This window comes from Pteropus medius, unplaced genomic scaffold (assembly GCF_902729225.1).
Source record: "Pteropus medius unplaced genomic scaffold, Ma_sr-lr_union100, whole genome shotgun sequence".
Taxonomy (NCBI): domain Eukaryota; kingdom Metazoa; phylum Chordata; class Mammalia; order Chiroptera; family Pteropodidae; genus Pteropus; species Pteropus medius.
Window position 1 is genome coordinate 2,365,831 of NW_024350923.1, and position 14,613 is coordinate 2,380,443.

The 14,613-nt window shown below is 58.9% G+C and overlaps 1 protein-coding gene across 3 annotated transcripts in view; it reads left to right on the forward strand.

Moving 5' to 3' along the window:
• The window catches only part of SHANK2 (SH3 and multiple ankyrin repeat domains 2), a 404,459-nt gene that overhangs the window by 274,938 nt on the left and 114,908 nt on the right, over positions 1-14,613 (forward strand). For all 3 annotated transcript variants that reach the window (XM_039840586.1, XM_039840587.1, XM_039840588.1), the window contains 2 exons: positions 1,103-1,185; positions 2,708-2,832. In XM_039840586.1, coding sequence (XP_039696520.1) covers positions 1,103-1,185; positions 2,708-2,832 — 208 coding nt within the window. The remainder of the gene's footprint in view (positions 1-1,102; positions 1,186-2,707; positions 2,833-14,613) is intronic.

Consider the following 14,613-nt stretch of genomic DNA (forward strand, 5'->3'; position numbering starts at 1 on the left):
ACTCTCCCCCCTCCACTGGCCTCCAGCTCCAGCTCCTGACTTGTTCCGGGGCAGCAGCAGAATCCTAGGGGACACAGCCCCCCAAAGTTGAGGATGGCCACAGTTCAGCCAAGCCCTTACGGCAGGCCTGCTGGGGAGCCCACCCCTGTCCTGAATCCCCGGTGCCACTGGGGGTGGACACCATGTGGCGAGGCGCCCTTCCTGAAAATGACAGCAGGCTCTGGCAGCCGATGCGAAGTTGGACCTTTGGGTTTCTTTCCTTTTAAAAAAAAAAGCCTGTGCCAAGAGGCAGGCAATGTGGCTTTAGATCGTCTCTCGAGGGGGGAAGCCCGTCCCCACGACTCACCATCCCCGGAAGGAGGCCGCGTGGCCAGTGGCTGGGGTGTCACCGAGTGACCTGCCTCCTGCTAGAACCGCCCCCTCCCCCCCGCCCCGCGCCCGGCACGCTCCCGGCCGCCCCCTCCACCAGCCTGCGGCTCCTGTGCGCGGGGTGACGCGGCTGACTGTGGGGGCACCACGTTCCCTCGGACGGAGAGGGAGGGGTCCCCACGTCCCCCGGTGCCGGCTCATGCAGGGAGCAGACAGCGTTCGGTCTTTATAAAACCCCTTCGAGAAGAAGAAGAAGAAGAAGAAGGAGGAGGAAACCACGAACACACAAAAAAAACTGCTGCCTCATTTCCCCTCGGGCCGATCTCATTCGCTCCTGGAAGGCGCACCCGGCCCAGCCGCCCGGCGCAGCCCGCTCCTTCCCGCGGCCGCCCGCGTGCCCTGCTTCCCCGTGCCTGGAGCCCGCCGCCCAGCCCAGCCACCGCCCGGCCTCCCCACCATGTGTGACTCCTTCCCCCAGCTGGCTCCCGCTCTGCCTCTGCCTGCCCCCCTCCGAGCCGTTATTGCCCGTGCCCGCCCATCCCGTCAGCCTGCCCCCCCCCGCCGCCTCGCTCCTCCTGCACCCTGCCCCTGCGCTGCTCAGCTGCCTCCTCGCTGCCCGGAGCCCGCCAGCCGGGGGATTAACTGGTATGATGATGAGCGTCCCCGGAGGAGCCGCCGCGGTGATGATGACGGGTCACAATAATGGTCGCTGTCCCCGGAACTCTCTCTGCAGTGACTGCATCATCGAGGAGAAGACGGTGGTCCTGCAGAAGAATGACCATGAGGGCTTCGGGTTTGTCCTGCGGGGGGCGAAAGGTAAGAGCCGCCGCCCCCGGCCCGGCCGCACGCACATGTGTGTCTTGGCGTGTGCTGTGATGATGATAGCAGGTAGCCATGTGTCGATATTGTGTGTGTGTGTGTGTGTGTGTGTGTGCACGCCTGTGTGGAAGACGCTCCCCAGCTCCGGCAGCAGCCCTTTTCCTGGGGGCACTTGGTTGCTAGACAACCGTGTTCTTTGCATGCTGCCTTACTCAGAAAACACTGGGGCTTCCTTTAGGCATATTTTCAATTTTCTATACACAATGTCGCTCTGAGCGAGCGCTCTCTCTCCCTCCCCCGGCCCTCTTTTAACCAGGGGTCTAATCTGCTCCATGGCTCAGTTCGGCCCCACTGTGCCTGCCCTCAGAGCCCCCGCCCTCGGGCACCCACAATGGCCCAGTCCTGAGTTCCGGGGGCTGGAACCCGCCCTGTCCTGGGCGCAGGCTTCTGCTCCAAGTGCAGCAGGCAGCCGTGCGTCTGCCTCTAAGGTGACTTTGCAAAGGAAACATGGCAAGATGCTCCCTCCTGCCGTGGCCCGAGCCAGCAGCACCCACGTCATGTGGCCTCTGGCGGGGGGTCGGGGTGCATCCCACACACAGCACCCACCACCAGCCCAGAACTTGGGGGCCTTCCCCTCCAAAAGAAAACAAAATGGCATCGCCTCCCCCACGAGAAGGGACATCTGTCCACCGGGTGTGTGGGTAAGCCATGTGGAAGTTACATCTCGTTGCCTCTGTGCTACGCGGGGGGCCGGGCGCCCGTGCGGGGGGTGGCAGCCCACCTGCCCGAGGCTCGGGCTGCCCCGCAAAAGCCTGTCCGGAGAGACAGAGAAAAGACAACCGTGTCCCCGGGCGTGTGTCCCTGACTGAGTGTGATGCTGTCCCCTCCCCCGCCAAGGCCATCTCTACCCCGGACCCCACTCCCACCGCGGCCTCTCACGGCACCCAGGAAAGTCCACCCCTTGCCCTAGAGTTTCACTCGGCAGCTGTGTGGGGCCCGGAAGCCCGGCTCGCCGTGCTGAGGAGCCAGGGGGAGGGGGCCCAGCCCTCCCGGGGACGCTGGCTGCAGAGTGGCCCCCGAGAGCCGGGCTCCCCGCACACACAATTCGCAAGCGGATCCCAAATCTGCAGCCACCCACGGGGTCAGCGCTGCGTTCTGTCCGTGCTCCAGACCGAATCCCCGTGGTCGTGGGCCTGCGTAGATGCAGACTTGGCAAGTGGCTCAGCGTGGTGTTTCTCTAGCTCCGTGTGGTTCTGGGGGAACTTTTTCCATTTTTAGAACCGAAAGTGTTTAGTCACTGATGCTTTTAAAGAAAATGACAGGCGTGTACATACAGACACGCACAGCAGGCCACGGTGCCCCGTGTGGCAGCGCGGAGGCCGCCGGACGCAGTGGGCTTCGTCGCTCGGGGTGGCGCTGACCTGGGGTGCGGGTGTCAGGCCCGCCCGCTGCCAGCGGGAGCCCCGCAGGTCCCCTCCCGGGGTCCCCGGGCTCCTAACGAGGCGTCCTTGCCTTCCAGCGGACACGCCCATCGAGGAGTTCACGCCGACGCCCGCGTTCCCAGCCCTGCAGTACCTGGAGTCCGTGGATGAAGGCGGGGTGGCCTGGCAAGCCGGACTGAGGACGGGCGACTTCCTGATCGAGGTAGGGACCCAGGGGTCTGCACCTTTCTGCTGCGGGAGAGCGCCGACTCTCCGACAGTTGGGGTCCGCGGTCTGGGCCGCATGGCCAGCGGGCCGGGCCGGGGCTGCCCGCGGAGCTTGCGCGGACGCGTGCTTGGTTCTTTCTCTCCGCCTGCTGTGGACGCCGTTCCCTGCAGACGTGTGTGTTGGGTCGTCTCGGAGGCCGTGGCTGTAGCTCTCTGAGGAGTGGAGAGGTACGTGGACCTCGGCCGTGGGTCTCGAGGTGGAAGAAGAAAAGGGTGGTCGCCACGCGGCTGCGGCCGGTCTCGCTGTGCCGTGTGGGACGCAGGGCACGGGGTCGTGGCTCTGGCTCGCACGCGGTCTGGAACGCAGGGGCTAGGAGCCCGCCGATCTAACTGGCCTGTCGATGGGCGCACCCTTCAAAGGCCGAGGTGCCTGGGCAAGAGGGGCGGCTGCAGTGGATGGCACCGGAGGGACCTTTGAAAATTCAGGGGCTTCGGAAATCAGCCTTCGCTGGTAGGTGAAGGAGGGCGACTTGCCATCACTCTAAGAAGGCCGCGGACGCGGGTGCCGCGTGGCTCAAGCCTCACCTGGGGCTGCTGGGCGTGAGGCGTCCCTGGCACCCGGCCCTGTGCGGGCTTACGCGTCACTTTCGGCCTTGTTGAGCAAAGCGACATGCCGCTCTCTGGAAATGTTCAGAATGTGTCGTACCTGGGAAAAATGACGTGTAAGAGGCTGGGTGAGCTCAAACGGCCCTCGCCGGCGTTCACGTGTCCTGGCAGAGCGTTCCTCGCTGCCGCCCCTGGACCCTGTCTCTCCTGTGCCGGAGGCCCACGTGCAGGTGGCGGGGATGGACGCATGGCATCCCGCCGACCCGGCGCCGGTCCCCCCACCGCTGGGCTGGCCAGACGCTTGTCCGTTCTGTAGAGGAGGAGACTTGGGCCATGGCGAGATGGCCGCTTGAAGCCATTTCCCTCCGTGGTGCTTACGCTCCCAAGGGTGCTTTCTGAGCTGTGGTCTTCCTCGTGGCTCAAAACGGTGAGCGTGATGGGCGTCCAGGAGGAGAGAGCCAGGTCCAGGGGACAGGGCACTTTGCCCACCCCAGGTATGTCGTGGGGGCCCCGCTTTATTTGACGACTGGCCAATCAGAGCCTTGGCTGGTAAAGAACGAGCTCGTTTGCACTCTTGGGCACCTAAGCTAGGGAACGTGGCCCCAGAATGACGGGGACTGGAGCCCACCATAGCTTCATGGGTTAACGTGGTTTGTAACCTCATGAAAATGCAGAGAGAGAGAGAGACATGGGGTTGAATCATCTTCTGTAGGATGCAGTTGTGATGAGAATCCCCTTCCGTGTCTTGGTAATGACAGTATTGTGTCGTGTGTCTTGTGGCATTAATGTGATAATCAGCATTATCGCGATGATAAATAATAATGACAATGTCTTGGCGATATGTGTGTGTCGCGTCAATGCGTGCATGTGTGTGTGCTTTCGTGTGTATGCGTGTGTGTCGCGTGCATGTGTATTGTGCTCGTGTGTGTCGTGTGTGCGTGTGTGGAGTACGTATGTGATGTCTTGCGTGCATGTGTGTGTGCTGGGTGTGTGTGTCTTGCGTGTGTGTGTGCATGTGTGTGTGCGCGCATGTGTGCGTGTGTGTGCTCGTGTGTGTGCGTGTGTGCGTGTCTGTGTGAAGGAAAGAGAGCGAGCAACTGCAACAGGCTGAGGGAGCCGTGTTGGTCTGGGAACGACGAGCGAGGGCTGCAGGTGTCAGCACGCCCCCCGCGGTGGGGCTCCTCGATAAAGGAGTCAATAAGAGAAACGCGGGGCCGCCAGGAGTGTGCGGGGCCATCCCTTGCCGGGGAAGCAGAACTGCTCAGGGCTGGCCGGCGTGTCCCCAGCGTGCCTGGGCCAGGCGGGGATGGCACGCCACCCAGTCGGATTGAAGACTGGGAGCACTGAGGTCCTGCACTTCTGTCTTCTAAGCATCTCCTATGACATTGATATGCAAATATATTTGCCATTTGGGGATAGGTTTTATATTCTGGGTAACCTCTGAAATCCAGGACTCCAGGAATGCTTGGCCCCGAGATGCGTTGAGGCTCTGTTGGTGTTATGATGTCACACGGGACCTCGGGGAGGGCCGCAGGCCCTCCAAGGCTGCCTCCCGCGGGCCCCCCGCCAGTGTGGGGCAGAAGCTGGACCCTTGGAGCTCGGCTCCTCCTGGTTCACTTCCAAGGCTGCCTTGTGGGGCTCAGAAATTCTTCGGGTGCCTGGATTACGAAGACCGAGCTTCTCCATTGAGTTGTGTCCTCGCTCCAGATTTCACACTGAGGTGTTAAATGCCATTTCTAGCTTATGGTTCGCATGCTTTTTCCAATGGACAATTTTTTAACGTTTTTTAGGGAACAGCGTCAACCTCGTAGGGATCGTTTTAAACAAACTCTTGTGTCTCGGGCGAGTCTTCGTGTTGCGTAGGAGCCATCCCTGGAGTCGATGGGCCTCTGAGCTTTGGACGGAGTGCGGGGTCCTGTGCAGGAGGGCGCCCCAAGTGTGGGCAAACGGTCCTCGTCCCCACCGTCTGCCCCCGTCCAGCCTCCTTTTCTCTCTGCTACTGGAAGGGAGCTCAAAGCGTGTCAGAGCTTTATTTTCTCTCTAAAAATGCTTTCTGCAGCTTAAACTTTGGGGTCAGGGGGCCCCTTTTTACGGGAATGTTTGCCCTTCGAAATCTTTAGCATCTACAGAGCTTCGTTCCTCTTTCCGGGACTTTGTCAGAACGTCCCGGCCTTGTCTCCTGGCTGGCGTCGGTTCCCATCATGCCCGGTTCCTGTCATACGTGCTTTTCCTGGCTGCCGACCTTCTGGAGCTTATCTCTCCTGCCCTGGCGTCTGGGAGAAGTTAGTTCCTTCTCAGTTGGTATTTTTCCTTTGCTGACCACTCCCCCGCCCTGCCCACAAACAAGCAGTAGCTTTGAAGTTTCACGTAAGAGGCCGTCTTTGAATTGGGACTTGTGACAAAGGCGGTCTTAGTGCACCTCTTGGGTTGTCATGAGAAACTCATCTCAGAGGTGGAGGAGAAGTAGGTGCCCCACGAGGGGCCACTTGAGCATGATGGCTCTGCAGATGACGAGGGTTCACCGTTTTCAGATCAGCCAGAACCCCCCGCCGAGGGCTGACGACACCGGAGCTCACCCAGAGAGCTCTAGGACTGGGCAGGATGGTGGCGACTCAGTGGCCCTGTGAGCACGTTCAGGAGAGAGCCAGACTTGCAGAGAGACAGGCATGGGGGACAGTGACAGCCAGGGACAGAAGCAGGCAGGGAAACAGGGCAAGTTTTTCTCTCCACGCAGACCAGGTGTGAGGACGGGACTCCGCCGGCAAGGAAGGGTGCAGGCCACGCCCCTCTCGAGTCCAGCAGGAAACCCGCTTCAGGGTGACGCTGACAGTTAGGGGTCCGCTGGTGAGACGGCTGCTGTTTCTTGAGACCGTCCTGGTTAAGTCTGCTCACCCCACAAGAGGGGCAGGAAAGGTCACTTACGGTGTGTGAAAAGGAGGACACAGATGGCTCATGGATGATAGTTTGGCATCGAGCAATTAGGAAGACGTGGAGGTTGGGATGTCATTTTGACGTCCTTCGGGACATCGGCCTCTTCCAGTGAAACGTGGCTGGGCATCAGCCACCCACAGACCGCTGGCAAACAGACCTGGTGGCTGGCCCGCCCCTCTGGGACCGGAACCCCGAGGCGGCAGCTTGGGTATCAGCCTCATGACACCGGCGGGGCTCCGGCGTGCAGGCCAGACGCCGCCTGGTGGCCCGATCCTGCTGGCTTTCGAGCCTCGTGGTTGGCATTCTAGCTAACGCACGGTAGCGGGTGCCGTGTGAATCTCCTGGGCTGACTCTCCGCCACGGGCCGCCCCTCCGCAAACCTCAGGCCCGTTTCTTGCGTTACTTTCGTAAACTAAAGCACCCCTTATCTCAAGAATCACTCCTTGTACAACTAAACGGTAAACACCGGAAGGGCAGACGGCAACGGGAGACGGACACGACCTGTCCTTATTTACGGTAGTCAAGGTGTGTCTGCCAGGCACAGCACTGCGCCACCCGACCCTCGAGAAGTCTGCAAAACGGCATCCGTCGGCACCCCCGTTGTACGGATGAGGAGACGGAGGCCCGGGCAGGTCGACACCCGTGGTTGAGCTGCAGGTGGGCGGAGAAGCTGGGGCTCCGACCCGGGCCGTCTCACTCGGCGAAGCCCTGGCTCAGAGGTTCGTGAGAGACACTCTGACGGGTCTGCTGTGTAAATGGGCAAAGGGTAAGAATGAAAACAAACAACGAGGCGCCGACATTGATTTCCAAATTAGAAAAACGCCTTTGTTAAAATTGTTCCTGCAGCCGTCACTAGCGACAGCACTCGTGAGCTGCTGGGTGGAGGGATCGATTGGCGTAAACTTCTTAGACGTCGCGGTGACGCTACGTGGCAGGAGCCGTAAAGCAGAACCAGGAATGTTACAGCTTGGGCCCCACCCCGAGGGAGTGAGCTGAAAACCACGCAGAGATCGCAGGGTGGCCCAAATGTCGGAGGGGCAGTGGGGGAGCGGTTAAGGGTCAACCGCGCATCCGTCGTGGATTCGTAAGAACGCGTTGAAAGTTACGCTTGCAAGTTGTTAACGCGAAGGGAACATGGTTACCTTATTGTAGGTGAAAAGGGCAGAATCACATGATCTACGCATTATCGAAATTATGCCACCTCCCCACAAAATAGGCAGGAAAAAAACAAAAGAAGGAAAATATTAACCCCTAGGTGATGGGATCGTGTGGGATTATTTTCTCTTTCTTCAGACTTTTCTCTGTTTCTCGAGTTTTCTCGAATGACAGCACTGACTGCATTTTTTTGGCAGGTATTAATTTCATAAGTAGAAAACGATTCCTGAGAAGACAGGTGTCTCTCTCAGGTGAGCGATGTCTCTGTCTCCACGGCCAGGGTGACACGCTTTGCTTCCAGAATGCTCCCTGGGCGTCGATTACCGTCCTGGGGCCATCGCTCACCAACCTGATGCGGTGCTGGAGGCTCCCGTGGTTCTGTGATTGTTTTTTTTTCCACCCTGAAGTGGCCAATCTCGTTTTCGTGTTAATTTCCCTAAATAGATTTTTCCTTCGTAATTAACACGGGCAGCGGTATCCTTCATCCTTGAAAACTGATGCTTGAGTTCGCTAATTACTTCTTCCTCGTATTAAATACTTGCCCCAGAGATGGCCCGGAACTGTTTTGCAATCTCGGTTTGCACTGAAGTGAGGATGGTAAGTGGGACGCCCTGGTGTTGTCCCCAGAGGCCATTTGAGTAACTGATAAAACGTTTCCTAGGCTGCTACTCGAGAACGGGACTGGGTAAACGGACGCAGTCTCCAGCGCGCGTTCACCTAAACCATGACTTTCAAACTCCCCCAGCTTCGAAATTAGATATCACCCGGAGGATATTTAATCCAGGTTGTCCCTGATTGTCCTTATGCATCTCATTAATCGGCACGTGCCTCCTGGGTCTCGGTGTCCCCGTCAGCAAAATGGGTGGCCGTGAAAATTAAGCCACCCGAGATGAACCAAGCACGTACCACCCGAGCTCTGGGCACACGGGCTGCTGCTAGCGCCGGTCTTCATTTAAGGGACGGCGGAGGGAGGGCCAGCGGGCTGGGCACAGAGTGGGCGCTCCGCCAGCGTGTGTGGTCGACCATCCTCTCGTTTCGCATCATCGTGAATGATGCCTGACTCAGAAGAGGAAACCGGTGGCCTTCAGTTGAACAAATACTAATAATGTCATGATAAGTTATAATAACGTCAGATGATTGTAACCACTGTCATTTCAAGCATGGAGCAGCTACAGCGCACACCCGCCATGTGCCAAACACATACAGCCCGGCACTCCCATCCAGGAGTGGAAGGGTTTCCTGATGCCTCTCTCAGGGAAGGGATGTCGGCTCATACAGGCACCTGCCTGCCCCACCCCCAAGCCCAAATGTCCCTGGCAGGCTGCCTCTGGACCTGGCTTGAACCTCTGCTCCCAGGGCACTCACCGCCTTGCTCAATTCTGTTTTGGCATGAGTCTAGCTTTTAGGTAATCTTGGAAATTCTACTCGTGATTCTCATTTCGTCCTCTGGCGACAGATCCCAGGGCTGAGGCCAGAGCCCTCCTGTGGTTTCTGCTGTGCCGGCTCCTTTCGGTCCAGTTGACTGGCGGCCACACCACAGTCTCACGTTTCTTTATCTTGCCTCTCAGAATATCGTCAAAGGGTTCCTCATGTGTCCCGCTGGCTCACAGGGCCGGTCTAGGGACTCTACCAACCCCCTCCCCCACAAAAATGTTAATAGCTTATTTATATCATGTTTAATATGGATTTAACTAACTAAGCTAAAGACCAGATTCCAGCTCTGTTAGCTGGAAGCTAAGATGACCAGACAGTTCTCAGCCTTGAGTGACACTGATACTTCGGTCATCAAGTTTCGCTGGTTTCACACCAAAGACAAGCAGGCCGAGGGCTCTCCTGGGCCCTCCGAGGGTGAGCTGCTTTCCTTCCTGAAGCTCTATGGCTTCTCGCTTTGCTGGTTTTGGAAAAGGCCTGGACCCCCCGGTCAGCTTCCCACTGCAGCTCCTCTACCGGGCTGCCTGCACCTGGGTCAGCACAGGAGGACCATCTTGACCTGCCTCTCTGTCCCCCTGCCCAGACTTTGCCGGGGTGAAAGCTTCCAGCCAAATTCTCAGTGATGGTCGAAAAACATTTCTTTAGTAGCAAATAAAAGTCAGCACAGAGGGGCTCAGCTGCTTTTGTCATTTGCCTTCAGATGATGCCAGTGTTTGAGGCAAATGGCTGGCATCACAGTCCCAGGCCTCCGAGGCTCATAGCCCTGGGGTCTTTGTTCTCCAAGGCTCTAAAGAGGCTACTCTTCTGGGGGAGCCCCCAGAAAGCCGGAAGGCTGGCACCCTTTCCTGCACATAGCCACAGCCTCTCCACACCCCTCTCCCCGCCCGGAGCCTACGGAATGGTTCGCTTTGTCCTCCACATTGACTGGGAACAGGTGTTCCTGCTGAGAAGGTGGACGCGGGCGGCCTAGCTCTTCCAGATCTGAAGTCTTGGCTCGTTCATTTTGGGGTTCTAATTTGAAGCATCAGTGATTTCAATTTTAGGCTAAAAAAAGATTCAGAATCACTTCAGGGGACCATGTCTGCTGCGCTCGAGCCTCAGTGGGACTGGCAGATGGCAGTGCACTGGGTCGGACAGAGATGGCCAGGAACCTCCATCCAAGGGCACAGGCTGTGCAGTGTGATCTGGGTTTGAATCCAGGCTCTGCCACTTCTTAGCTGTGTGAACTTGAGAAAAACCTTTCGTCTCTTGGTCTCAGTTTCTTAAATTGTAAATAAAAATGTATGTGAAGCTACATGTAGCACAGTCCCTGGCAGGATGAGCTCTCAACAATGGGTAGCAATTGTACAAGTCACTTGTGCAACTTCATACGTTCATTTCTAACGGGGCTGGGGTGAGCTGTGGGGAGAAAGGACGTGAATCAGACTCATTTCCGTGGGGAACACACAGCCCGGGAGGGGAGCAGAGAGTGGAGCATGGCGAGGGCCCCAGATAAACCAGAAAAAGGGGCTCCATGAAAGAGATGGTGTTGGCGCACGCTCTGATGAGTCAGTGGGGTTTCTATAGGCCAAACTGGGGAGGGAAGCCTCATGGGAAGCTCGTGGGGTCGGGAATGTTCCAGGTGGGTTTGGGGAGTGGTCGGGGTGACCAGAGCTCGGGGTGACCGGGGCTCGCGGTGCCCAGGGCTGGTCCACAGAGGACCTGGAATGTCAGCTGTGTGTGTGTGTGGCTGGCAGGTCAGTGGCTGGGACCAGCAGGGTGGGTGCAGCTGGACCTCTCCAGGGTGCTGAATCTCCGCAGCACTGGGTCTGTCCGTGGTGCTGAAGCCCCTGTGGTGCTGGCACTCTCCGTGGTGCTGAATCTCTCCAGGGCTGGCCTTGGGAGCTGGGAGATGGAGCCTGGTGTGAGACCTCGGCGCTCCTCCCCGCTTCCCTGTCCCTCGCATCCCTGTGTCCTGGGCCTTTGGCCTTCCTGGACACAGCAGCTTACTGTCCAGTGAGTGTGTTTGTCTGCTGAGTGGAGAAATCTCTTCCGTGAAGAGGTGTGAAGCATCTGTGATGACTTGTGCTCTGAGCCTGTCTTTACTGCATTGCTGAGGCCTTGGCTCACGTCACCTTCTCAGAGAAGTCTCTTCAGGCACCCCCTCTCTGCACTCATGCTGGATGCTTCCTTCACCCTCAGAATCGTCTCACATGTCAGGTGGTTGGCTGATGCTCATCCCCCTCACGAGAGTGCCTGCTCCAACACGCTGGAGATTTTGCTGATCTGGTTCCTACTGTGTGTTCTGTGCTCAAAATAGGGCCTGCTGCATAACAGAGGCCCCGAAACATGTGTTCAGTGATGGACGATCGTGAGTACGAGGTGTTTCGTGCCCATTTTGCAGATGATAAAGCTAAGAGATCGGTTAGTTCACCAGGGCCCCACTGACATCTGAATCTGGGCTGACTCCAAAGCTTGGGTCCAGCAGGAGCCCCGAGTAGGTCTCATCGAGACATAATCGCGTAACTGTCTTCTTCAGCCCAGAAGGATGCTGTAGACCCAGCCCCAGTCCACACAGGGAGAGGTCTGCAGGGGCCACGGGGAGCTGAGATGCCCACACCAGAAGCTTCAGGTTCAAGTGTCTCTGAGGCACCTGTGCTCACCCTGAAAGGAGCCACATCCCTCCCACCCTTCCCCCCTTCCTCCCACTCGCCCACCTCCCAGCGTGCTCGGCAGGCTCTCGTTAGCATTGATTTGTCTCTGTCTCCAGTGCCCTTTTGTGGGGAGTTTCATGACACACGCGGTTAGGTTGGCAAATGAACTGAAGGAAGGCCTTGTGCTAAATGTCCTGTAGGCTCTTTTAATTGATGGAGTTTGTCAGTCCTGAGAATTAGAGTGTGTGTGCGCGCCAACAATAAGTAGAGTTGAAATGAGGGGGGTGGGGAAGGAGACATGGAAGGCCACGGTACTGTCTGACGCTGTGCAGTTCTGAGAGCGGCCTCCTTGCTTTGGTGCCATGAGACCAAGCACCCGCCAGCAAATTTTCCACTTCCCTTTATCCGGAATCTTCCGTTTCATTTAACAAGCTTTTCGGTGCACCTCCTTTGTGCTCAGTCCTCTGTGGGTGGGGCTGGGTGTCATGGAGAGGAGCAGAGGCCATCCCTGCCCTCCAGAGACAAAGCTGGGTGAGGGAAGGAGGCCCGCAGACCTTTGTTGGGACTTGGGGCTGTGGACAGAGGGAGGAACTGGTTATCTGAACTGGACAGGTGGGGGAGGTGGCACAGACCCAGCCTGGGAGGAGACACATGGGCCTTGACCATGGCCCTCTCTCCATGGTCTCCCCAATGTGCCCCACCTCCTCCCACCCCCCGGGCACTTGCCCACAGTGCTCTCTCTCTCCCCCTCTCCGCCCTCCACTGGGGTAACCCAACTCACCCTCAGTGGTCCCGCCACGGGGAAATCATTCCTAAAAGCTCCATGAGATAAGGGGCCAGCATGACAGCCACCTGCTAAATGATGGAGGTGGCACAGACACAGGACAGTGCCAAGTCTCGGGGCAGGAATGCGTGGGACATGCCAGGAGGCCCAGGGTGAAGCGCATGGGGCCTCTGGGTCGGGGAGGACCTTGGATGCCGAGCCGAGGGGCGGGGCCTCGCCGTCGCTGGAGGCAAGCTCCCGTGGGTGTTTCAGCGGGGACGTCCGAGGCCTGTCAATCAGCAGGTGGGGACATTGTTGGAGAAGGGAGTGAGGGCAGAGACCAGATCGGTTAGAGCAGAGAGCAGGGCTTCCGGGCAGTCCCTGGAGGCGGCCCGCCTGGGTCCACATGCAGCTGGTCTAGCGACATGCCGTGTGGCCTTGAGTGAGTTACACAACCCCTCCGTGCCTAGATTTCCTCATCTGCAAAGTGGGAATAGGACTAGCCGCCACCTCTCAGCGTCTCCAGAGTTTAGATGTGTAAGGCATATGGAAAACACCAGAACACCAGGCATGCACTAGGCAGTATGTGCCAGAGGGGCCGTTGCTCTTGCCGCGGCCTCCGATAGCTCGCGGGAGGAATGTAGAGCCTTCTCAACCAGGCCAGGCCCCCTCCCCCAAGGCAGGGTCTCACCACCCGGAACCTCTCCCCCTCGGAACCTGCCACCAGGAGGTCAGACGTGAGCCCCAGGAGGAAGACCCCGCTTGGCTCTGCTCACCGGGGGGTCCCCAGCGCCCAGCACTGGCCTGGAGAGGTGGGGTTGGGGGTGAGAGAAGGCGCGTGGGAAGATGACCCACCGACGAGCTAACCAGAAGACAGCTGCCATTCGTGGCCGCCCTCACTACAGGCTGCTGGAACCAGGAGCCGCTCCCTGGGCCCAAGCAGGCCAGGACAGGCCCGTGCCCAGTGGCCTGGCTCCTGACAAATGGCGAGTTTCTGGCGATCTCCCAAGCCAGGACATCAGACTGGACATCCTCCCCCAGCGCCCTGCTCACCGCGACGAAGCCCCACCTCGCGGAGCGTTCTGTGCCCACGGACTCGGGTCAGCCTCGCCGGAAGCCTGCGACGTGGGCTCTGCCATTGCCCACATTTCTCACATGAGGAACTCGAGGCACAGAGTGGTGAGAAAGGCCGGCTGAGCCACAGAGCTCCCGCGTGGCCCCGGCACAGTGCTCTAACATGTCACACTCCCGCCCCTGAGCCCAGGCTCGCGATAGGATGAGAAGTCACTCCCGCATCCGGCCCCTGGATTCCTCTCCAGCTCCCGAAGTCTTCGTTCATTCAGGGCTTCGGGGATGATTTCCCGTCGTCACACTTCAGTATAATCCGGTCCTTACTGCCGCCTGCGGGACCCTAAGTCTCCCGGCCTCCCTGCTGACCCGGGCCGATCTCGTCTCCGTCCCTCTGCATGTCCCTTCCTTCCCCAGGTCATCGTCGCTTGGGCCCACAGTGGCTCCCTTGCGTCCGGTCTCTGCTCACCCACCCAGCGCCTTCCCGACCACCTTCCCTAAACGGAGGACACTTCCCCAGCCACTCGCCCACACTGAGGGGCGCTTCTTTTCTTGGTGTTGGCACTCGCTGCGTTTATGGAAAACACGGTTCGTCGGCCGAGCGCCGCCCCCCTCTCCAGAACGCAAGCCCCGCCCGGGGGAAGGGCCCTCCTCCCGTGCCCTGGGTCATCCCGGCACCCAGAAGGACGGAGCAGGAGCCCAGTTTGTGTTTTCCGATGGAATGGGTGAGCTGTGTCCCCGGCTTGGCACAGAGGCCAGCTGACTCCGGTGAGGCCGTGCTGGAACCTTCCGCGTCGGAGAGGCGGCCCATCTCTCCCAGACCGCACCCTCGTCCCCATCAGGGCCGGGAAGTGGAAAGGTTGACTGGCTCACATCAGAGCCATGAGCCAGCTCTTCCACGTCAAGTTCTAGAATTCTCTCCCGATGCCCAGTTGGCACTCGAGGAGTGTGCGGCGGGCAACGTGAGCCCCTCCCCTCGGAAACCTGAAGGTGTTGAGTCAACTGCGCTCCGTGTGTGCCTGGTGACCGGGGTCCATGTTAGGATTATCTCCATGGCCGGAGGAAGTCACGTCCGCCCAGATGTAACGGGACCCAGGGAAGCCGTAGGGAAAGCCAGGTGGTGCCACCAGGAGACAGGGGCCTGCGGTGCGGCGTATCTTCCGGATTTTTATTTCTTTGTATGTACCTGT